Raw genomic sequence first — 25,138 nt, forward strand, 5'->3', positions numbered from 1 at the left:
TATTGTCAAGAAAGGAATCATTACCCGGTTGGTCAACCGGGTAAGTTCATAACAATACCAACAAAAATAAGAGATAATTCCTTATTTGATCCTGGCTGAAGTTTGCCTTCCTTTTTTTGGCCCTGGTAAATTTTTTTTTCTTTTTATGATCCACAAAGTTTGGTTGGTTACTTATTTGGCCCTCTAGTACAATTTAAGCACTAAGATGATCATTTTGCCCCTGCTGCAATATGCTTGCAAATTTTTGAGTTTCACTCAAAATTATTCCATAAATACATGTATAAGGAACCAACTAAACTTTGTGGGTCATGAAAGGAAGAAAAAATTTACCGAAGCCAAAAAAGGAAGGAAAAATTCAACCAAATAAAAAATTCTCTCCAAAAATAACCCTAGCCGTACCTTTCCATTATTACAGCGATCTATCTGAAACCCCAAGGGCCCAAACCAACCAACTATACGGTCCGTCCCCTACATAATAGCAGAACGGAAGCAGGCAGTCCAGTCCACCTCCGCCTACCTCGTCTTCTTGTCCGTTTCGTTCCATCCCCGCGATCTTGACTTCTCCCCCAAACCCCCCTCTACGCCTCGTGCACTCCGCCGCCGCCAGGTCCAGTTCGAGCCGTGATCTCCCTCGCTCTCTCTTCTCTTGTCATCTGCGGAATCGAATTGAATCCTGACGCCCTCATTCACCCGCTGATACTGTGTTCCTTTTTTTTTTTTTTTGCTGATACTGTGTTCCTTGTCTGATTTTGCAGGTTGGGGCTGGACTCTGGAGCGGCCATGGGTTCAGACGTCGTCGGACCGAGAGGTACTCTTTTCTTGCTGTCCCATATTGCAGTTTGCTGTTCTCTGAACCAGGCATACATTATGGTGTGGGCTTGTCTAAATTTTAAAAGTTGGCAATGAGCTGCTCACTCTTAGTAATCCAGACTTCAGACTCAACTTTCTTGTAACTACTTTAACAACTTATGTCCAAAGGATTGTGACTTTGACTCGGTTCAGCAAAATCTTATATAACCTGTTGATAGGTACCTGTTGGTTTTTGTTTGTTTATTTCTTATACTGGCCTGTGATCTTGAAATTAATGTTTTTTTTTGTTTCTTCATCCTTGTGACACATTTGAATTATGGTATGGGGTTGCTTTGTTTTACGGAGTTGGTTGGCCTAGTATCATCGTCGTGGTAACATCCATCATCGGTTGGATCTAGCAGCTTGATTCTTCTTGGGTGTTGGTGCATTACCACTGAAAACAGATGATTCTCTATAAGTTTCATATGATTTCAGATAACGTATTGTTTATATTATTTCTGTTTAAATTTTGAAACCAAGAAAGGGCATCAGATAGGGAGGAATCTGGCATCTGGCGGTTGACTTCTCTGTTCTTGATTTTTTGGTCATGCTTTCAGAGTATAACTGTGCTCTGTATAGTTAATCATCACAACTGTACTAGGGACTCTGTCTAAATGGTTTTCCAGATGCTTCTGGTAGTAACTTTTGCTTCCTTACTCACAGATGTGTGTGTTGTTGGGGTTGCACGCACCCCTATGGGTAGTTTCCTTGGTGGTTTGTCTTCCCTGCCTGCTACAAAACTTGGCGCTATAGCAATTGAAGGTGATATCAATATTCAATATCTTGTGCCTATGTATCACTGAAGGTATATTTCGTTGGATTTGGTAACGTGTACTAAAATAATTACTGGGGTGATCAGCTGCTCTGAAGAGGGCGAATGTGGATCCATCGGCTGTGCAGGAGGTCTTCTTTGGCAATGTCTTGAGTGCTAACTTGGGGCAAGCTCCTGCGAGACAAGCTGCTTTAGGTGCAGGGATACCAAATACGGTTGTTTGCACAACAGTCAACAAAGTTTGCGCATCTGGCATGAAAGGTTCGAAATCATGTGATGTTACCATGTTTCTATAATCTGTGTACTCAGTTTCCAGAACTGAACCATTTTTTCTGACCATGGTCCTGTTTTTCCTTTCCTCTCTACAGCGACGATGTTTGCTGCACAGTCAATTCAACTGGGCATCAATGATATTGTTGTGGCAGGTGGCATGGAAAGCATGTCGAATGCTCCGAAATACATTGCTGAAGCTAGGTCAGCAATGTGTTTTTTAACTGTATCTTTGTGTAGTTCATAACTGAAGTGAAATCTGCTTACTGAATAAACTAAGCATACTAGGAACAAACAAATGCCAAAGTATCAATTAGATTATTTTTATTTTTTATGTGAATTGAAGTGTAGATTTATATTTATGTACTTCCATATTGGTTCATTCATACAGCTTTGCTAAGGTAAATGAACAATGTAGCCAGTGTAATGCTTAAATTATATCGTGTTCCTGCTTAAATGAATTTAAAACCTTATTGTTAATATATGGCTTTTTATGTATTGGTGGCAACTAACTGATTTGTATAACCATATGCAGAAAAGGATCTCGTTTCGGACACGACAGCCTTGTTGATGGTATGCTTAAGGATGGCCTTTGGGATGTATACGGTGATTGTGCCATGGGAGTGTGTGCTGAGCTTTGTGCTGACAATCATGCCCTGACGAGGGAAGACCAGGTAATTTTCTGCAAATGCAATAATAACCTTCTGATATAGTTATATTTCATATATTTGTCTAGCACCAGAACAGCATGTATTGTCTTAGTTATGTATGGTGAAATTATTATTAAATGCAGAAATGCACATAGTATTGATGTTTCCAGAGTGAACTGATCACTTTCATTATCTGCAGTTTCATATAGGTTTATTGTTTTATATCTTGTGTCTCCATCTTATGCATAATCATGTATGGTTTGGACTAATGTCTGCAGTTTTTCATTACTGCCGGTGTCTATTTTGCCTTAGTAGTTTATACTGCCAGCTAGTGCCTTAGAAGGCTTCAACTTTCTAGTGGGGATGCTCCACATTGAATTTCTATGGCAGGTTGAGTAGACGAGCCTTCTATTTTTTCCGAAAATGCAAAAGCCTTGCGTTTCGATGCATTGACAGAAAAAGAGAGTTGAAATGTTGAATACACCAGCCTTCTATTGTTTGCTTCGAACATAATTTCTCAGATTTCGCTTCACTGCTTGATTGAGAGCTGTAGATATCAGTTTCATGATTATCTTATCTGATCTCGAATACAGAACAATATGTTTTTACACCTTAATCATTAGCAATTATTACTTTATTTTTAAAAAAAACGCATCAAAATGCATGCCATTTTTTATTAGAAAGAAAGCGTCAAGGAGACGCCAAGTACCGAACCAGAGGCCAAGCTGCCAAACAGAACCAGAAGCCAAAAGGAGTGCAAGAAAGCCTAGAAAAACATCTAGAAGCCTAACAAATAAAAAAACCAATAAAATCTCAAGAGACTTGTGTCCTGGAGGTCCTGAACTTCGAATTAGCCTCCTTGCTTAAAAATAGTAGAAATTCCCTTCCCTACAATGCATGGGACATTTTGACATCCAGTACGCTGTTTTTCCTTTAATTTTTGTCCTAGAGGAATTTGATATAGCAGCATTAAACCTGTCAGATGTCTCCAAAATTTTTGTCCTGGAGGCTGCGACACCACCACCCCGCCTCACCACACAGGGAGCCTCCCTTTGGTCGCTCTCTCTACCCAATGCAGCAGGCAACCACCACCACAACAGCTGCACACCACGACAGACATGGTCGCTGCTAATCCCAAAGTTGCTCCTCCTCTGCAACAGTTTCTTGTAGGTACCCTCCTTCTCTCTGCTCCTATCAGACCCGCCGCTGGATCCGCTTTGGACCCACCACCTCCTCCACGCCGGGATGCATCTCCAGAAGCTTCCACTGACCAGGGACCGATCCTTGACCTGGCCCCACCGTCAGCTGAGCCACCAACCCAGCCGCCGGACCCCCGTGCAGAGCCTGAGCAGGACTTCTCCTCCCCTGGACCCTCTATCAGGCGCCACTTGAATTTTGAAGCACCATCTGGGGCCGTTTACAGCAGAAGGCCAAAGGCACCTAATATCTCCGCCTCGCCCGCTGCGGCCCAGGGCAGTCACTCTCGACTCAAGACCCTTACCTCTCCGGCTGTTCACCTCCTGCCTCGCCCTGCTGTGCGGAAAGCTAGGCGCAATGTCATGCCTGAGAACTTCATTCCTCGCCGCAGCAGGCGGGTCCAAGCTCGGGGAGCTGGACGCATGGAGGGCCCATCCCGCAGCTGCACCAAGGCCATCCTTCTCAAGCTTGGCATTTGCATCGAGGACGATGATCGCGCGGCTCCTTCGCCGGCAGCTCTGGCACGCTACGAGCAGCAATTCCGCAAGATTATTGGACGTAATCAGATAGCTGCCCTTGCGTCTCTCTACGGCTGGGAGCTTCCTACCGACGAGGAGCTGCAATCCCAAGCAGCCGCTGCTGCCAACCATCTGGTCGTCTCTGGTCGTTGTCAAGATTAAATGGTAGTGCAACCTATCACGGTCGCTAACTGGAACCCGCGAGGGCTGAACGCCCCTGGTCGTCGCTCTGGTGTTCGGAACGTGGTGCAATCCTGTGGTGCTTCCATCGTTTGTCTGCAAGAGACTAAGCTTGCCCACATTTCCCTATCTATTGTTATGCAAACGCTTGGCAATGCATTTCTGGATTTCGCTTACTTACCGGCTAATGGCACTCGTGGTGGCATCCTCTTGGCTTGGAAACCTGACGACATCACAGGGTCGGACCATGATATACGCCGCTATTCGGTTACCTCTCGCTTCACTCACGGCCCAAATTCTTGGTGGCTCACTACGGTTTACGGCCCCCATTCCGATGACGAGCAAATCGAATTCCTTGATGAACTGCGAGATATCAGGGCAACGCACAATGGAGGCTGGATAGTTATGGGTGATTTCAACATGATCTATCAGGCTGCGGACAAAAACAATCCCAACGTTTCTCGCCGGGTCATGGGGCGGTTTCGCCGCGCGCTGGATGAGCTTGAGATTCGTGAGCTCCCTCTACATGGTCGTCGTTACACTTGGTCGAATGAACGCGAGTCTCCCACCCTCGAACGCCTGGATCGCATGTTCTGCTCGGTCGATTGGGAAGATGGCCATCCAAACTGCTTCCTGACTTGCATCGCCACCCTCATGAGTGACCATTGCCCTCTGTTGCTCCACACAGAAATTTGTTCCCCGCAACATCGCCGCTTCCACTTCGAGCCTTTCTGGCCTTAGATCCCTGGTTTCCATGAGACAGTGCAGGCGGCTTGGGCAGAACCTGCCCATGGTAACCCTATCACTGTCCTTGATCACAAGCTGCGAACCCTTGGACGGCGGCTGAAGTCTTGGAGTGACCGGAAAGTTGGCAACATTCGTATTCAGATTGAATGGGCCAAGGAGCTTATCTTCCGCTTCGACGTGGCCCAGGAAGAACGACAATTAAGCCCTCTAGAGGCTTGGTTTAGACGTGAGCTCAAGAGAAAATACTTAGGCCTTTGCTCCTTACAACGCACTGTTGCTCGACAAAGGTCGCGCATTAACTGGCTTCGGGAGGGAGAAGCAAACACCAAATTCTTTCACATTCACACCAATCACCGTCGTCGGAAGAATTACATCCCACAGATAATTCACAATGGCTCTGTGCTAGTCGAGCAGCCACAAATTGAGGAAGCGTTTGCGGAACACTACGAACAGCTCTTCAGCCCACCTGCTGACCGTGACTTCAGCATAAACTTCGAAGCTCTTGGTATCCAGCGGCGCGATCTTGCTTTCCTTGATGCGGAGTTCGAGGAAGAGGAGGTCTGGGCTGCGATCAAGGACACTCCGGGCGACAGGGCTCCCGGGCCAGATGGTTTCACTGGCACTTTTTTGCGAGTTTGCTGGCCGACGATCAAAGAGGATATTATGAATGTTTTCAAATCCGTGAGAGTTGGTCGTGCTCACGGTTTCTCCAAGCTGAACAAAGCCCTTATCACCCTCATGCCTAAGAAGCAAGATGCCTCCTCTATACAAGACTACAGACCCATCAGCCTTGTGCATTGCATTGCAAAGCTCCTCGCCAAAACAATGTCTCGCCGACTGGCCCCTGTTCTACCAACTCTGGTATCACCTAACCAGTCTGCCTTCATCAAGGGAAGGGCAATTCACGATAACTTCATGCTTGTGCAGCAGCTGGCTAAGTCATTCCATGTCGCCAAGGCACCCACCGTCCTTCTTAAGCTGGATATTGCCCGTGCTTTCGATACAGTTTCTTGGCCTTTCATCATAGATCTTTTGCAGCATCCGGGATTTGGGCGCATTTGGATTAACCTCGTATGCCTTCTGCTCTCCACGGCATCCACCCGCATCTTGGTCAACAGTGTCCCCGGCGATGAAATCTATCACCACCGTGGAGTGCGACAGGGTGACCCCTTGTCTCCGATGCTCTTTGTGCTCGTCATGGAGATTTTTCACCTGCTCATTGACCTTGCTGCCCGGATGGGTCTCCTTGCCGCCCTCCCTGGCAGTCGTGGAGCATGTCGTACCTCTCTCTACGCCGACGATACGGTCGTTTTCATCAAGCCAACTGTCGCAGACTGCGAGACCATTAAAGACTTGCTGCGGCTGTTTGGAGTGGCAACCGGCCTTCACACGAATATTCTCAAGAGTTCTGCTACTCCCATTCGCTGCAGTACTGATGACAGACAGCTTATTGCTCAGCACTTGCTGTGCCCAGTTCTGGACTTCCCAATACCTTATCTTGGAGTCCCCCTCTCCATATGGAAGTTGCGTGCACAGGATCTACAACCTCTGATTGACAAGCTGCATGGCAAGCTGGCAGGATGGCGTGCTGGCCTTCTTTCCAAAGGTGACAGGCTCGTGCTCATCAAATCGGTCTTAGCTGCGACCCCCATCCATACTATGCTTTCTACTGACCTTCCCAAGCCCATTTCCGAAGCCATCATCAAGTGCCAGAGAACATTCTTTTGGGCTAATGGTCGGGATGACGCCACCGGCAGTTGTGCCGTGGCCTGGAGCAATGTCTGCCGTCCGACCGAGTATGGGGGTTTGGGAGTTTTGGATGTGAAGCGCATGAGTTGGGCTCTCCGAGCCAGATGGCTTTGGCTAAGTCGTGTTGATACTTCTAAACCTTGGAGCAACTTTCCCATTAAGAGCAACAAATCCATCACTTCCCTGGTAGAGGCTGCAACCTCTGTTAACATTGGCAACGGCAACAGAGCTCTATTCTGGACTGACAGATGGATAGCCAGACAAAACATTGTTACCATTGCTCCCGAGGTTTTTGCAGCCGTTAATCCACGAGCCCTCAAAGTTCGCAAAGTCGCCTCTGCCCTTACTGAAAATGCTTGGATCCAAGACATCTCAGCGGCCCTCTCTGCTGATGGCATTATTCAGTTCCTCCACCTGGTCGATTTGCTTCAAGCCCAACAAGTCAACGCTGACAGCGAGGATACGTTTGTCTGGCACTTATCCTCTTCTGGGGAATACTCTTCCAAATCCGCTTACAGAGCCTTCTTTGAGGGGACAACTATCTCACCACACCACAGTGCAATCTGGACCTGCTGGGCACCCCTCAAATGCAAGGTTTTTGCCTGGCTTGCCACCTTGGATCGATGTTGGACCAATCAACGGAGGTTGCGCCACGGGCTGACTGACAATGACACCTGCACGCTTTGTGATCAAGAGCCTGAATCTATTTCTTACCTCATGCTGCAATGCTCCTTCTCACAACAAATATGGTATGATATCTGCAGTAAGCTCAACCTTCTGCCATGTATGCCAGTTGGCAACGCCGAGTTCAACATTTGGTTCGCCGCAGCTGCCGCCAACGCTCAACCAGCCCTGCAGAAGGGTGCTAAATCCATCATCATCCTTACTCTCTGGAGATTATGGAAGACGAGGAACGATGCTATCTTCAAAAATCTGGCCCCCAACAGACTCGCCTTAGTTCAGTCGATCCTAGATGAAGCCTGTCAATGGTCGTTAGCCGGTGCTAAGGCGCTACGTCAGTTACCTTTACATGCTAGACCCCCTGATGTTAGTCTTGATGAGGAACTCTAGGTCTAACTAAGTTAGCCCTGTACAGTTTTTTTCTCTTTTCCTTTTTCTTTTTTTACTTTCTCTTCTTTTCGTTTTTGGTAGCTTTGCTACTCTTGTATGCTCCCGTCTTCTCGACGGCTTCTTCTAATATATAATGACGCATGCTTTGGCATGTGTTCGAGAAAAAAATCTTCTAAGATTCACTGTTTTGTTCTTCTTCTACACTGCAATCCATGTATTTATTGTTCATGACATCTGAAATTTATGTATTCTTATGTAGGATGCATTTGCTATTCAAAGTAATGAGCGTGGAATCGCTGCTCGTGACAGTGGTGCTTTTGCATGGGAGATTGTTCCGGTGGTTTTCTTATCTCTTTGACAAAGTTAGTTACTGTTCCTTTATTTGTTTTCCTAATGCTTTATGTCATATCATCCAGATTGAAGTTCCTGTTGGTAGAGGGAAACCTCCAGTTCTTGTTGACAAAGATGAAAGCCTAGACAAGGTAAATTCTTTCAAATAGAGAAGATGATACAAGTACGCTATACTCCATGTCGTTTAATTAGGAGTACCTGTATATCCTTTTAAAAAAATCTTTTGAGTAGCTTGTGTCTTTCTCTGATCCTAATTTGGTGCCTTATTGTACTAAGCTAAAGAAATGTTAATAGGCAGTGATGAAGATGCTGTAGGCTGATAGTTTATCTTCATCACATAGTTAATTGCAACAAGAAAACAAGAAAATACGTTGTTGATAAAGATGCTGAATGCTGATAGTTTATCTTCATCACATAGTTAATTGCAACAAGAAAATATGTAGTTTTGCATTTATCTTATGTGATAGTTCTACTGTTTGATGTGGGTATTCCGTGTTTCATAGTTTGACCCAGTGAAACTAAAGAAGCTTCGACCAAGTTTCAAGGAGAATGCTGGTACTGTTACTGCTGGAAATGCTTCTAGTATAAGGTACCTCCTCGTCATTTATTTTGTTCACCATCCTTGTGAAGTACTTCTGTTGGATATAGTTTTCGGACCACTAAATGGATTCTGAAAGATGTGTTTTTTTTTCTGTCTGTTTTGACAATTGAAATTTTCTCTACACTATGCATTTCTTGCGGTCTTCTGTAGTGCCATATTCAATGTATTTTCAGAATGCTCGTTTAATATTTATGCTTGGGTTGCTTGATATGTTTTTTTACTTCAGTCCAAGAAATGATAATTTTAGTTCACATTTCTAACTGAAATTTTAGTTCACAATATTTATGTGGATTGAACTTTTCAAGAAAATGCAAATCTAGTGTCTCGATGCATTGATAGTTTAGAAATATTTGTCGACAAGCCTATAGAGAGTCCAACCAGGGGACAGGAAGCTTACGAGCTTAACAATGTTTATGTATAATTCAGTGATGAAAATAAGCTGATCTTAACTCTTCTCATAGAAAATATTACTTGTTTACTTTGTCCATGGACTGGCATTATCCAATGCACTGTCCCCAGTTTCCTGGTGTTTTGTTTATGCAATTGAAGGTGATGCTTCTGCGCTGAATAACATCTCTATCTTTTGTGTGGAACAGTGATGGTGCTGCTGCATTAGTATTGGTGAGTGGGAAGAAGGCTCAAGAACTTGGATTGCATGTCCTTGCAAGGATTAATGGTTTTGCCGATGCAGCACAAGTAAGCTGTAGTGCTTTTTTTCTATCTTAGTTCGGGGTTATCGACAAGTGCGGAAAATTATGTAGGTCCTGGAGGGTTATATGAGTCTGTATTCCCTGGAATAGTTCTATGTAATTGTAATCAGTGAAGCTTAGTTGCTACCAAAATCTGAATCCCGTAATAATATTTTCAACTACCATGTTGTTATGCAGGCCCCTGAACTATTTACCACTACACCAGCACTTGCTATACCGAAGGCTCTCGCGAATGCTGGCCTAGAGTCTTCTCGTGTTGATTTTTATGAAATTAATGAAGCATTTGCAGTATGTCTTGATCATTTTGTTTACTACTTACACATTGCATTATTTATAGTGATACATATTTTTACTTCTCAATACAGGCTGTTGCACTTGCAAATCAAAAGCTTCTCGGCATTCCTTCAGTAAGTGCTGCCTTGGCTCAACCAAAATGCTTTTTGCACCTAGAAATAACTTAATACTCTTGTCAGAAAATAAATCTCGATTTATTTCTATTAACCAGCAATGTTTATTGATCTGATCTGCCTATGATAATTACTACTTCATGCGCTGACAATATCTGTGCTTGCAGGAAAAGATTAATGTACATGGAGGAGCCGTGTCTTTAGGACACCCGCTTGGATGCAGTGGTGCTCGCATTTTGGTCACCCTCCTTGGCGTAAGTTCTTTCTTGAGGTGTCAGTATTGTGTGCAGATCATCTGTATCAGATGTTGTTTAAGCATGGAACTTATTTTCTAGCAGAAGCTTTTCGTGAGTAAAAAATTAAAATCAAACCGAGTAATAATTAAAAGTTGTAAAGGGGTAAGACAAGTTCACTACTCCTATTTGGGTATCTGCAAGGATTTAAATCTGCAACCCATACAAATTTTCACATCGATGCTTGTGGGATATGAGGAGTTTATATTCCATGATTTCATTTACCATCTTTTGAGCATCTGTATCATGTTTCCTTTGCCCACTTCTTCAGATACTGCCACCATCTTCATAGTTCTTGTAAAATTAAACTAAGAAATACTTTATGCTTGTTATAGGTTCTCCGGGAGAAGGGTGGCAAAATTGGGGTTGCTGGTGTGTGCAACGGCGGGGGCGGAGCATCCGCGCTTGTTTTAGAGCTTGCGTAAGGAGTTTAAACTCAAGGTCGACCCTGTAACACCAAAGATGGAACCCGGATGCGTTCAGTACTGATGAACCCGGATGCATTCGGTACTGTCAACATGTAAAATTCTATTATATCGCAACTGTATCGCGTTAACTTGTGGCATGGTTCTACGTTTTCACTTTGGGCTGTAAGCCTGTAACTGTTTGGACGTTCTCAGCTTAATAATAATAATTGTAATAAAGCATGCTTGTGCTGCCAATGTAGCAAACGTGGCTGGAGAAGGTTCGGGTAAAAACGTGTACCACCTGCACTACAACTCTTAACTTGCAGGTTCCTGGATAAAAGATTGAAAGCTAGGCGCACATGTCGGTTAACCGGTATGAGAGGCGTGATCTCTTAGTAAGCTAGATAGGATATTTTCTCTTTTTTAATTTAACATTAACGATATAATAATTTTAGAAGAAATGCACGCATTAGCTGTTGCAGATAGTATTAAGAGATAACTTTTTTTTTGAGGTAAGTATTAAGAGATAACTTATTGTATAATACAGTATGTATTACTTGTATAAGGTGCCAAGGTGGTCTTTTCAATGCAACCACTCTACAAGCCTCAGAAGATCTGATCATCGTAGAGCACGGTCCATATCTATATACTCCACTCAGCTGCATCTTCCGTTTAGCACGTACTGTGTCTTGTTTGTAAAATATTGGTAGTGGAATTTTAAAAGCACACGTCGTCTGCGAGATTAGGTGTCCAAGATAGTTAGAGATGGATTTTCATACCATGATCGGTTGCCCGAGGAATTTTAGTACTCCCTCCGTTCTCTTTTAATTGACTCAGATTTAGTACAACTTTGTACTAAATTTGAGTCAATTAAAAAAGAACGGAGGAAGTAGTATATCCTTGCATAAATGGCCACGGGGCGGGGGCTAGGTAAGGAAGTGTGCAACTGTTTTTTAATTCAACTGAACTTTATAGTACTCCCTCCATTTAAAATTAGTTCTCGTAGCTTTGATCAAATTTGGTATATATACGAATGTGTCTAGACACGTTTCAGTGTGTAGATTTCATCATTTTATTAAAAAAAGGCCCCGACTAGTGATTTGGAACGGAATGAGTAGTATTTTAGTATTTGCTTTTTGTGTGTGGGCAATGAACCTTATGTTTCTTGTATTTGGCTTGCTTGATTTTTTGGGATCGTATGAACATTTTCGAAAGATATTTCATGATGTGTGCGAGAAATTCTTACATTTTCTACAACATTATTTTTCATTGTCTCAAATCTATGGAAACTTATCTTCATTTTCCTACGGTGGTACAGCAAAAAAAAAATTACATACAAACCGAACCCTGTAAAATTCAAGTGGAAACTTCTGCATTTCAAAAAAAAAAAAAAAATCTCACTTTCTTTGTTGTATGCTATTGCGGTGCGTGGGTTGAATCTTTCTTTGCTTTTCCGGTGTCTATCCAGTATATTTCAAACTTTGCAGTCCTGATTATATCGACCAAAAGCGCGGTCAACGGTGAGCCGTACCAAGGATTCTCGGTTGATCTTCAGGATGTGCTACCTTTTTCAATGTCATACTATCTATGTTCACCATTCCGCAAAAGAAAAAAGTATGTTCACCATCAAGAACACTATATATTGAATTGATTTGAATAAAAAACACAAATGCCTTGAACACGGTGTGCTGGAAGAAACCCCTATTTATCTAGTAGTAGTAGTATACAGTACTATAAAGAACTGGTGTGACTATTTCTTAATCGACTGAGAACGAAATTATTGTCACCAAATTTCAGTTGCAACGCATTTTGCAATTCATGACTAGCACAAATCAAAATGCAAATCAAATGGTGTAAAACTTGACTGAGCACGAAGTAGAACTAGCAAATCCCATTAGAAAAAGTAACACGGTATTGAATTCAACAAAAAGTGAAGTTAAGTCGGCAAGTAAGCCATGCACGAACACGAAACGCTTTCTGGAAGGGAAGAAGAAATTAACACATTTTACCAGTGGTTGAATTCTGGATTCTGGTAGCTAGCACGCCGCGCGCGCTAGAAAAACCGAAGAAGCGCACGTCGTCAACGTTCAAAGGGGTCTCGGGAAGTTCCACGCCACCACGGTCCACGAAGCTGCCAGGCAGCAGGACACAACACAGGCGGCAGTCTGCGTCAGGGGTCGCCGTCGCCCAACCGGAAAGGGAGCTCGCTCGGTCGGTTTCGGCGGAGTCGAGTGAGCGAGTTCAGCTGTGACGGGCTGAGTGCGTGCTGCCTCAACTGGCTGGGCATGGATCGCGACGGCGACGGCGACGGCGATACGGCTGTCGGTCATGGCCAGGGATGCTAGCTAGCTATAGCTCGGCAAACGCGATACTACTTGCTCTCGGTAGCTGATCTGACCGGGTGTTCTGCCCGCAACATCCGTGGGTTCAGTTCAGTTTAGTTTATGGCTACCAACCCAAGGCAGCCAGCGCTGAATATGTAACGAGGATACCCCCGACAACCTTTGTGTGACTCCAACATCGCTGCTAGTACAAAATATCAATAATACTGGATCTACGGACAATTTGTTACGGAAGATGTGTTACGGACATGCGTGGCGCGCATATGTTTCTCCTGGGCTGAATACTTGGACCCACCATGATTTGTGCGTTCAATTGGCTGATGCCACGCTGCGCCCGTAAGTGTTTTCCGTAAATCTTTTTCATATGTGTAGCATTGCTCACAAAATATATATAGCCTTTTTTTCAAAATATAAACCTTTAAAGCATCTCTAGCAGATCCCGTCATTATCAAACCGTAAAATCGGTAATACAGGGCACTGAAAACACGAGTACAGGCACTGCAAATCGGTGGCGTGTGCTGCCCACCTGACCATCTCTCTCCAGCCCACCACCTGTCCCTACTCCCCGCCGCCGCCCACCCGCCCGTTGCATAGCTCCCTGCCCCGCGTGCTGCCAGCATGGCGCCCCACCCGCCCCTACCTGGTCACGCCACCCGGCTCTCCCCTCACTAGCCGCGCTGCCCGCCCATCCTAGCTTGGCCATGTCGCCCGCCTACCCATGTCTGGTCGCACCAAAGCTCGGCCATGGAGCTCCACGGCCATGGCGGAAGCGCTCGAAAGAGGATGGGGTACTAGGAGAAATGCGAGCTGAGCTCACCAGAAGCAATTGGCCCAGCGAACAGTGTCTCCATGGCCGAAATTTGGTTGGACTCCGGTGAGTGTATGGGTGGAAGCAGTTTTTTTTTAAAAGAGTAGGCCGTAGCCCTGCCTTAAATTAATAAGGCTGTTACCGGCAAGTGTTACAGGATGCTGAAGAACAGCTTACAAACATCGATGAACAAGCAAAAGAAAGATTACAAAGAAAACAGCTTGTCATCAAGGCCAACATCTCAAGGAAGAGCCAGAGCGGAAGAGAAACAACGCCATGAAGCTCGCGACCGGGAATCCTGCCACCGTCAAGTCTTGTTGCATCGCAGCCGGAATGCCATCCGCCTCCACCTCCGAAGAAGGTCCCAACCTTCTCGCCCTGGATCGTAGGGTGCCGGACCGTCGGCAAGCGGAGCAGCTCTCCCTAGAGCACGAATGAGCACCAGGGGCATCAAACCAAGGACAAGAACCAGACACGACCACCGCACGCGAAAGACCACAGGCCTCGCCGCCGGCCAACGCACCGGCCACCTAAAAGACTTCAGCATCAGGACGGAGATCGCCAGAGAAGACACGGCGAGCGCCGCAACCGCAGACCAGGACACCCACGCAGCACGGACACCTTCCGCCGACCCAAGGCGGCGTCTTCAAGAAGAAACACGACGCCAGAGCGTCGTCGCCGCCCAATCCGGAGATTTGGGTTTTCACCCGGGCGCCAAAGGAAGGAGGGAGGGGGGATATACCTCAGCATCGCCTCTAAGGAGGAAGACGGCATCCAGGACGTCGCCGACGTTGTGACCTCCACCTCCGGCCGAGGATTTCTCCCGGCCAGAGCCCCCTGCCCTGCCACCCCATCCACACGCAGCACCGACGAGAACGCCGGATGTCATGGCCTTGGGGGGGTACCACATGGAATCCGACCACCGTCTTCAGATCTGCCACGAGGTCGACGGGGCAACCACCGCGGCCCAAGCACCCACCATCGCCTCCACGCCACCCACGCGACCGAGGAGACGGTCCTCAGCATCAGCAAGCGCTCCCCGCCGCCAGGGACCGCGCCGGCCTCACCTCGCAGAGGCCGCCGCCTGCCCAAGCCCCCACCGGGAGGAGTGCTGGTCGACGATGCCCTGACCCACGGCTGCTCCGGTAGGAGCAAGACGCAGCAGGCGTGCCGACGTCGCACCCGCACCGGCACCAGCAGATCCCGCGCGGCGTTCCTCCTCCTATCGTCGCGCGCGGAGCCGGGAGCCAGAATCCCCGTCGCCCGCTTCCTGGGCGTCGCGGTCTTTGACCGGCGGCGCCTCCGGGGGCGACGAGGAGGTGAGATCGAGGCGGGGGGAGCTGGCGGGGGCGGCCTAGGGTTTCGTCCCCCGGTCACCAGGAGGAGGCAACGCGGGGGAACCGGTATCCGGTGGTCCCTACACCGGTGGAAGCAGTTAGCCGAGCTGAAATTTTCGTCCCGCCAAAAAGTGAGGGGAGAGTATAGGCCACACACATTTTATAACCTCGCAACCTGTGTATAGTCAGACCGGGTGGGGATTTTCTCCGTGCCTTGTACGAGATCTGATTTGTGCCAATTTTTCGCTGAAAACTGAAAAACAATGACTGTTTTACAGTTTTGGGTTGTTTACACAACCTGCTAGAGAAGCTCTTAGCTTTCTACAAAGGCTTATACTTCGAAACGGAGGCAATTCGTTTTAGGACAAAGAAATTATACTCACAAGTCACAAGACATCCACAAATGGACGTGGTTAGAGCAAACAGAGATTTCGCCGTTTCGGCATCGGACAGACCGGCCGGCGACAGCGAGCCGTGCTTGTACGGTAAATGAGCTCAAGGACCACCGCGGGGGTGAGCGCGTGGTTCACGTGCCGGTGCGCATCGCTGGACGTACAGTGGAGGTGAAGGAGGAGCCTCGTACATGTGACTAGCTATGCGAGTGAGCCGCCCCAAACAAGATGCGATCTGCCTAAAGTGTGCTGTCCATCCAACCAAATCCTATAATAAATATGGATCCAGTGAGTTTCCTTCTTCGATTGGGCGACGATGACCATTGAAGACGCCGCTTTTAAAGAAATTGGAATTCATGTGTTGTCTTATTGATGGATATGTTGTTGCTGTTATGGCGAAAATATCATAGCTGGTCTTTTATTTTCTTAGCTTCTTTTTCGGTGTGTACATCCGTATTGTTATTAAGGTATTGCGTTGTTGCAGAGACTATGTGTATTTCGCATCTCTAATATTAATATATTTCCTTTATCGAAAAATGGATCTGGTGAGTAAGAAACCTTCGGTAGGTGGTCGAATGATTCGCCATTCACTCACCCTGTTTTGTTCACCCTTGCATAACTTGTCGTTGCGCGCTTTGCTATGGTAGCCGTTTCCTACCGCTAGAGCGGGTTTATGGGGTACACACCCCCACAGGTGGAGCTAGCATTTTACACTAGGTCTCATGTGAAATTTGATTGTTTGGATAATAGATACCGTACCCGTGTGCGAGAGGCTGTGTGCTTGACCTAGACCTTGAAGTATCCCTCCCTCGGTTAGACACCATGATTTGGATGTTTAGCGAGCCATGTTCCTTCGAGCATAATGAGAGCTTTGGTGATGCACACGTAGACCGGGGAGAGCGGGAGAAATAGAGGTATCGTTCGCCAAATTCGAATCTAGGCCTAAACCCTAACCCCTCTCGTTCTCACTAACCACACCGTTTCCTGCTTATCGAATTATCACCAACTAGAAGCATTTACTCGCACCAATTGACAAGTAAGCAAGCGGTGGCATCCTCTATGACAAGCGATGTCGGTTGGTGGAAAGCGGTCGATCGTCTTCCTCTTCCGCGAGCCGTACTTGGCTGATTTGTGTCAGAATGTCAGCAAGCCCAAAAACCCTAGCACGTTAATTAGCTCGGATATTATGCACGTGCTATGCTTAATCTGTGTCATGCTACGAAGGTACCAGGCAGGGCCACGAAAACACGACTTGCCATGCGTCACCGGACAAGAAAAAGATAGTAACTCGATTTCGGCGGACTCGACTGAGCGAGCGCAGCTGACGGACCAATTCAGTAATTCAGTGCGTGCTCAGCAGGGCATGGACTGCGACCTTTATCGCGACGATCGCTGGACTACCGGCGAACACGACACTTGCTCTTGGTAGCTGATTTGACCCGGTGTTTGTTGGTGAGATTTTCCTGACAAGGTAGTTTATCTTACAGCCGCAAAATACAGTCCATTCCACAGCCTACGTGGCCGTGTACGTGGCTCATGTCGATCATGACCCGGTAGCAGAGCCAGCGCAAAATCATCTTTTTCGAGCAACGCATCAATTCACGTTGTGATACTTTTGGCATCATGGGCATTGAATTAGTTAATCCTTCCCTTTTAAAAATGTTTAGCGTGCACGTGTGACTTGCAAACAACTCCAATGAGAATATTCCGCCACAATTGTATGTATAGCTCAGATGGCATCGTATGTATTTTCTCTGTTTAAAAACAAGTCTCACAACATTCTGTAGATACTGTACAAAAAAAAGATACAAAATGTATCTACACATTAAAATACGTGTGGATACATCAACATCTAGATAAAGTTGCGGTACTTATTTTAAAACAGTAGCAATACTAGCTATTAAATGTGAATACCTAGTACTGGCTATTAAATGTGATGACCTAGGTCTAATTGAAGTGTATACCCGACTACAAAGGGTATACACGATCTTCCTCTCCTGAAGGCGTTGTTGTGGGCCGCTGATACATGATTATCGGGTGAAAATTTGGGGCTCGGTCTCACTGGTTTTGGGTTGAGTGTCCCTCGGTGTGATGACAAACACATTGATGCTTCAATAAATGTTTACCATGGTCCAAATGGTGTCATCCCTAGCGACAGCATGGGTGGCGCTCATCTGCAATTTCGGTGGAGAAGGACATGATGGCGTTTTGCTTTTCTTGGTGGTGTCGGGGTGGGAGTTTAGCCGTTTAGGATCCTTTTTGTAGAAGTTAAGAATGATGGTACAATCTGTTTTTTGAAGTCCTTTTGATAAGATGTAATCCCACCGCTCCAGATTAATGCAATGAATCCTTCGTGGTCCTTCTTTTTTCAAAAAAAAAAAAAGACGTTGATGATTGGGCTTGTCTACATATCGTTAATGTGCAGTTGCTATTCCACGTAGACGATTTCTTGGTATTTCTCGGCTTAGGGGTTACAAGAGACTCTGCTTTGTTATGTTTTTTTTTGTCAACATGCCATTATTAGTAACTTTTTATTGCCAAGGTAATCGGATTTGTGATTATATAGCTGTATTCACATTTGTGCAGAGGGTGGGGGAATCAGGTTTTTTTTTAAAAAAAAATTATTATTTTAGTACTTCCTCCTTTCCTAAAAAAGCTCCACGGCTTTATCAAGATACAGAGGTATATGGACATGTTTTTAGCTGTAGATTCATCGGTATCTAGCAAAAGTTGCAAAGCTTTTTAATGAAGGGATAGAGTATATTAATTTAGCATACCATACTGCCAAATCCGAAATTAAATAAGGAGTTATCTTATCCACTAAATTACAAAAGAAAAGGAAAAAAACGGTAGCACTGAAATCCCGAACGCATATGCTCGTGTGCTGGGTCAATTGCCAAAGTGCCGGGCTGCCTCTGCCGCTGCGCCGCAGGTGCCTAAGCCCTATATATATCTATCTCCTCCTCGATCGGAAGAATCGGCCATCACCGGATCACGACGGCACACTCACCCTTGTCTTGCGCCACCGTTCCCTCCTCCGGTTCGCGTCTTCACATTCCCCAACAACACCAACCCAATCTCTGTCGTCGCGGACAGATGGAGTCTCTCCTCGCCGCCGCGCACCTCCACCCGGCGACCTTCTCGCCGGCGTCTCTCTCCTCTTCCTCCTGCAGCCGCTCGCCTTCCGTCGCCCGCGGCGTCCGCGGCGGTGGCCGGACCGTCCGATGCGCCTACACCAAGGTGCGTGCGCTTGAATCTTTCAATCGTCTCGTGGTGTCGTCCATTTCGACAGGGATGTAACCGTCGTGCTCTGTTTCTTTCTCCCTCTTAAATTTCCTCAGGACGCGATCCTTTACGCGCTGGAGCACGACGCGATGTTCAACTCCGACGAGGTGATCCAGTGGGAGAGCGGCAAGACGATCAACACCATCGCCGCCGCGCAGGGCATCAGCATCCGCCGCCGCTGCCGCCCCCGGTACCCCTCCGAGGGCTCCGGCGACGACAAGGCCGTGCCGCGCGACATCCTCGAGCAGATCATATGGGATAAGGAGGTGGAGGTGTCCCAGGTATGCACATGCAAACATACACGTGTTCGTGGATAGATATCATGCATTAATGTTTTTGTTGGAAAAACAGAGGCAATTTTTCAATAATTAACACGAGGCTAAATTCTGACAGTTGTTATGGCTTTGCTCATTCTTCTGTAATATACATTCTTGTGCAGAGGAAGGCCAAGAAGCCTCTGAGGAGTGTGATGGAGTCCAGCGAGCACGCGCCTCCGGTCAGGGATTTCATCGGCGCTCTCGCAGCGGCCTACAACCGCAATGGAGTGCCCGCCTTGATTGCCGAGATTAAGAAGGCGTCACCAAGCAGGGGCGTGCTAAGGGAGAACTTCAACCCAGTGAGTCTAAGCATTCAGTGTGATATAATTCTTTCATATTCAGTGTTCGTAATTTATCTAAACCTGATATTCAAAAATCGGAACAGGTTGAGATCGCACAGGCGTACGAGGAGAACGGCGCGGCCTGCATCAGCATCCTCACAGATGAGAAGCACTTTCAGGTTTGGTGTTTTTCTACCCCGCAATTCTTGCAGTGATTTAACCTGTTTTGCTTGCATGCCTGACATTCGCAACTCCTTTTTTTTTCCACAGGGGAGCTTTGAGAACCTTGAGACGGTTCGCAATTCCGGTGTTAAGGTACGTGGAATGATGCAGACAAACATCAGACTGTACTCTTCTTCTGTTTCTATAGGGCATGTGAACATGTGACAAATCAATTGAGTATGGTTGTTTGTACAAATGCAGTGCCCTCTTTTGTGCAAGGAGTTCGTCATTGATGCCTGGCAAATATACTATGCACGGTCAAAGGGTGCCGATGCGATTCTTTTGATTGCTGCCGTGCTACCTGATCTTGACATGAAGTACATGCTTCGTGTCTGCAAAAGTCTTGGAATGACCGCTCTTATTGAGGTATGTTTAAAATGTTTTGGACTCCGCAGTATTCCTACAAATACTGTGTGTACAACTCAATTTTGACTGCTTCTATCAATTATTCTACCATAGAACCACAACGTAACCAAGAAAGCTGCTTTTCTTTTTGACGAATGACAAAGTAGCCAAGGAAGCTACTTTTCTTTTTGACGACCAACTTCTTGCCAGAACTACCAGATTCAGTCCAGAAAATAATAATATTAGTCTTTGTTATGAAAAAATATTGCTCATTTCTGGAAATTTCATGTTTTAAACTCCACATTAATTATAGATTGTCCAGAAGATTCAGTTAATTCATTATATCATATATCACTGGCGGCAATGAATTGTGATATCAACAGTGTGCTAAATGTGATTGCTATTTCAGGTTCATGATGAAAGAGAACTGGACCGTGTGCTTAAATTAGATGGTGTTGAGCTTATCGGAATCAACAACCGCAGTCTAGGTACTGTTGTCCGTCAGATATTTTTCATCCAGCATGTAGTTTCTGAAGAGTAAAGTTGTTTTCCGTCTGCGCATACATGGTGCTGAAGATTATTGTTCTTTGCAGAGACATTTGTACTAGACACTTCAAACACAAGGATGTTGATGGAGAAGCGTGGCGATATCATAAGGGATAGGGGCATAATGGTATGATCTCCTTAACTGATCGCTGGTCCTTTTATTTTAATCAATGAACGGGCTCCCCCCAACCTGCATCTGCTAGGGAAACCACCATCAAGATATACAGTAGTTAAGCATCCTTGGTCCTTTCAACTAATCCACTTAATTAAATATGATACTCCCTCTGATCCATAATAAGTATCCTTGGTCCTGCCAACCCTGTGTAGTGCAGTTATTTTTCTATTTTGATATTTTTATTTGCTACTCAAACTGACGGCATAAAATCCTTTAATAGATTACTTGTAAATGATTATAAGGAGTTTGTTTTTGTCAGGTTGTTGGCGAATCTGGCCTGTTCACTCCCGATGATGTTGCATATGTGCAGAATGCCGGCGTTTCCTCGGTATATTTTCTGGTTTCCTTATTTCCAGCTATGTATAACTGCATGATTCGCAGTGTTCTTTCTTATGCTAGATCATAAAGCTAACTTTCCGAAACGTTGAGAAGCAGATGTTCCCACTTCTCATAATTTGACAACTACATGTTTTCTCCACAAGAAATTATTTCCTTCTTTATCGAAAAAGAAATTCTTTCCTTGAGATACACGGATCTTAAAATTGCAAGTGTTTTCAGACATGTCAGTTATCATTGATGGTTATTTATGTTTCCAGGTTTTGGTAGGAGAGTCCCTGATCAAGGCGGAAGATCCTGGGCGAGCCATCGCTGGGTTGTTCGGGAAAGAGCTCATGCGCTGAACTGATGCTTCGCAATTGTATTTGTGTTGTTGGTTATTTTTTCTTTTTTTTGAAACAGATTTGTCTCTGTGATTACTGTGTATGTAGCAATCATAAAAATAGTGCATGTGCTTCTCAATGGAACCATAGATGCATAAATGGATGCAGTATAGCAGATGTAATTATGAATAAGAGAAGTATTATGCAAAATAAAATCGTTTATTCACTTCTTGGATCGTGGCCCTTCTTGTCACTGGGCAGAAATTTTGATCAAGTGTTGTCCCAATTCACGTTGAATGTTTGCTATCAGATTTTGGGTCCCGGTGAGTGGAGTCATGCCTCCACAATTCTAACCATACCCAACAAAAGGTGGTCCTTCGTTTCTAAACATCTTGAGATTCTTGACAACCCATTCCACGAAAGTAGAAACTAACATTGCATCGGGTAGACCTGGCCATGGGCTGAATTTAGAAATATATGCAATGGTACCTGATGGAGTGACATGGTAGAATGCTATACCGACATTTCTCTAGCTTTTGCTAGCCAAGCATTGCGTCGGGTAGACCTGGCCATATTCGGGCATGGCTGAGTTTCAGGATACGTTTTGCAAAGCCTGACATAAAAATTGTAATCCAATATGTTTACAAAATTTTATGCGCACTACCACTTATTATTTTCAAAACATTTTGGTAATGTTATTCTGTTTTAGTAACCCAACAGCACCTGAACCCTTTTTTTTCAGTAGCCCACGAGCCTTCATAGCAGTAGAATTTGTTTAGCCACATTGGACACATTGATCTTTAATCTCACCCTACCTACTGAATCGATATGTTGTCCTTTCTGCACCGCGCACATGTTCATGAACTATGGATTTGTGCTGCATTAGTGTGACATTTAATCCTTGTTGCATTTAGGTCGAGCAGTGTACTCACCTTTGCTTTTATTTTGCCTTTATGTGACAATACTTCTAAATGCCGCAATAAATATGGTTCTGTGCATCAACCAATGCAGATGCCGAGGATTCCCCTTCCCAGAAACAAAATCCATCGTCGCGTGCCGTGGAGATATGTAGTGTTTCGTCCCAAAGCCACAAGAGCACACCGATAATGTGCCAGAATTTTCTAAGAAGAAACAAGTGCACCAAGTAAATATAAATTGATCATGTCACAAAAATACATATTCAAGTTTGATTTCAAGCAGAGAAGTTATGCAAAGGACAATAGAGCATCGTTACAGGCTTACCAGTTGCCACTTGGTAGCCCATGTGTTCCCTATTATTCAGATCATAGTTTCACTTCTGGTAACTGAATCCAGTAGGAATAGACGAATAGTTATGTGTCTGGTCTGAAGCAGAGTAACAGCATTCTGCTGGTAGAGGTAGAGTTGACCTTTTTTTTTTCAGGCCAAGAGAATAGTATAAGTAGAGTCTACCGTGAGAAGCGAATTGTAAGAGCATCTCTAGTCGCGTCCCTCAAAGGGATTTGAGACGCGCCGGATAGAAAAACGTTTCCAGCCGCGTGCCCTAAAGCCTCTTTTTATCCGGCACGGTCAGATACGGTGTCCGGCGCTCCGAGCCCGTCCCCGCTACACAGAGGACGCTCCGGGCACGCCGGACACAACGAAAAGCGATGCCCATCTGTTAGCGACAATTTCCATAACCGTTGGTTCGCGCCTTTTATTTCTCGTCGCGCCTTCCCTCCCGCGCCTCCCACCCCTCCGCCGCCGCTGGATGCCGGCCGTTTCGACGGCTGATCTATTCTGAGAGGATGGAAGGGCATACCATGCTGCACAACGACTACTTCGTAGATGAGGCAACACATGCCGACAATTTTTGGCGCCGGTATAGGATGAGCAAAGGTTTGTTCATGAATATCCTCCACGGCGTTCGAGAGTTCGACCCCTACTTCAAGCTCAAGCACGACGCTGTAGGCGTTGCCGGGTTCTCGTCGATCCAGAAGTGCACCGCCGCCATGAGAATGATTGCATACGGAGCACCTGCTGATACACAGGACGACTACCTTCGCATGAGTGAGTCTACTGCCATTGAGTGCATGTACAAGTTTTGCCGAGCTGTGGTGCAAAAGTTTGGCTAATACTACTTGAGAGGGCCAACTGAAGAAGAGACTGCAAGGATCATAGCACAAAATGCTGGTAGAGGATTCCCTCAAATGCTTGGAAGCATCGATTGCATGCACTAGTCATGGAAGAACTGCCCGTTTGCCTGGCAAGTGATGACCCACAAGTATAGGGGATCGCAACAGTCTTCGAGGGAAGTAAAACCCAATTTATTGATTCGACACAAGGGGAGCCAAAGAATATTTGTAAGCCTTAACAGCGGAGTTGTCAATTCAGCTGCACCTGAAAATAGACTTGCTCGCAAGAGTTTATCAGTAGCGACAGTTTTATAGCAGTAGCAGTAGTGAAATATCAGCAGTAGTGTAACAAAGACAGCAGTAGTGCTTATAGTAAACAACATGATTAAAATACTGTAGGCACAGGGATTGATGAACGGGCGCTGCATGGATGAGAGAACTCATGTAACAATCAAGGTAGGGCATTTGCAGATAGTAATAAAATAGTATCCAAGTACTAAACAACCATAGGCATGTGTTCCATATATAGTCGTACGTGCTCGCAATGAGAAACTTGCACAACATCTTTTGTCCTACCAGCCGGTGCCAGCCGGGCCTCTAGGGAATCTACTGATAATTAAGGTACTCCTTTTAATAGAGCACCGGAGCAAAGCATTAACACTCCGTGAACACATGTGATCCTCATATCACCGCCTTCCCCTCCGGTTGTCCCAATTTCTGTCACTTTGGGGCCTCGGGTTCCGGACAGCAATATGTGTATACAACTTGCAGGTAAGATCATAAAGGAATGAATATCATCATGAATAGATAACATGTTCAGATCTGAGATCATGGCACTCGGGCCCTAGTGACAAGCATTAAGCATAACAAGTTGCAACAATATCATAAAAGTACCAATTACGGATACTAGGCACTATGCCCTAACAATCTTATGCTATTACATGACCAATCTCATCCAATCCCTACCATCCCCTTCAGCCTACAGCGGGGGAATTACTCACACATGGATGGGGGAAACATGGCTGGTCGATGGAGAGGCGTCGGTGGTGATGATGGCGACGATCTCCTCCAATTCCCCGTCCCGGCGGAGTGCCAGAACGGAGTTTCTGGTCCCGAGACGGAGTTTCGCGATGGCGGCGGTGTTCTGGATGTCTTCTGGCGATTTCGTCTAACCCCCGTGCGTTTTTAGGTCGAAACCCTTAAGTAGTCCAGAGGGGAGCACTTGGGGCTGCCCGAGGCGTCGCCACCATAGGGCGGCGCGGCCCAGGGGCCCCCCGCGCCGCCTTGTGGGGTGGGCGCCTCGTGGCCCCCCTCCTTTTCGTCTTCTGGCTCCGTTAATCTTCCGTGAAAATAGGCCCATTGAAATTAACCCCGGGGATTTTCCTGAAAGTTGAGTTTCTGCACAAAAACAAGACACCAGGGCAATTCTGTTGAAAACAGCGTTAGTCTGTGTTAGTTGTATCCAAAATACACAAATTAGGGGCAAAACAGTAGCAAAAGTGTTCGGGAAAGTAGATACGTTTTGGACGTATCAACTCCCCCCAAGCTTAGCTTATTGCTTGTC

At 45.8% G+C, this 25,138-nt stretch overlaps 2 protein-coding genes across 2 annotated transcripts; both read left to right on the forward strand.

Annotated features, from left to right (window-relative positions):
* Window positions 1-460: 460 nt before the first annotated feature.
* Window positions 461-11,027, forward strand: LOC127300405 (acetyl-CoA acetyltransferase 2). Its single transcript, XM_051330512.2, has 14 exons — window positions 461-607; window positions 756-808; window positions 1,513-1,611; window positions 1,709-1,882; window positions 1,990-2,095; window positions 2,427-2,565; window positions 8,263-8,340; window positions 8,420-8,485; window positions 8,858-8,943; window positions 9,552-9,651; window positions 9,843-9,953; window positions 10,031-10,072; window positions 10,240-10,326; window positions 10,701-11,027. Exons 2-14 carry the CDS (start codon window positions 781-783, stop codon window positions 10,788-10,790), a joined length of 1,206 nt encoding a protein of 401 aa, XP_051186472.1. The 5' UTR covers window positions 461-607; window positions 756-780; the 3' UTR covers window positions 10,791-11,027.
* Window positions 11,028-18,591: 7,564 nt separating this feature from the next.
* Window positions 18,592-21,712, forward strand: LOC127300406 (uncharacterized). The gene is made up of 10 exons (XM_051330513.2): window positions 18,592-18,891; window positions 18,993-19,217; window positions 19,376-19,552; window positions 19,639-19,713; window positions 19,805-19,849; window positions 19,958-20,122; window positions 20,511-20,589; window positions 20,695-20,774; window positions 21,082-21,150; window positions 21,419-21,712. Exons 1-10 carry the CDS (start codon window positions 18,748-18,750, stop codon window positions 21,500-21,502), a joined length of 1,143 nt encoding a protein of 380 aa, XP_051186473.1. The 5' UTR covers window positions 18,592-18,747; the 3' UTR covers window positions 21,503-21,712.
* Window positions 21,713-25,138: the final 3,426 nt, after the last annotated feature.

Source organism: Lolium perenne, chromosome 5 (assembly GCF_019359855.2).
Source record: "Lolium perenne isolate Kyuss_39 chromosome 5, Kyuss_2.0, whole genome shotgun sequence".
NCBI classification, from domain to species: Eukaryota; Viridiplantae; Streptophyta; class Magnoliopsida; order Poales; family Poaceae; genus Lolium; species Lolium perenne.

What these genes read in the sequence shown, in the direction of transcription:
- LOC127300405 (XM_051330512.2), top strand. Translation starts at nt 781, where the DNA reads ATGGGTTCAGACGTCGTCGGACCGAGAG. An exon ending in CCCTGACGAGGGAAGACCAG is followed by an intron (nt 2,566 to 8,262) that starts GTAATTTTCTGC and finishes ATTCTTATGTAG; the next exon opens with GATGCATTTGCTATTCAAAG. An exon ending in AAGATGAAAGCCTAGACAAG is followed by an intron (nt 8,486 to 8,857) that starts GTAAATTCTTTC and finishes CGTGTTTCATAG; the next exon opens with TTTGACCCAGTGAAACTAAA.
- LOC127300406 (XM_051330513.2), top strand. Translation starts at nt 18,748, where the DNA reads ATGGAGTCTCTCCTCGCCGCCGCGCACCTCCACCCGGCGACCTTCTCG. An exon ending in GAATGACCGCTCTTATTGAG is followed by an intron (nt 20,123 to 20,510) that starts GTATGTTTAAAA and finishes TTGCTATTTCAG; the next exon opens with GTTCATGATGAAAGAGAACT. An exon ending in TAAGGGATAGGGGCATAATG is followed by an intron (nt 20,775 to 21,081) that starts GTATGATCTCCT and finishes TGTTTTTGTCAG; the next exon opens with GTTGTTGGCGAATCTGGCCT.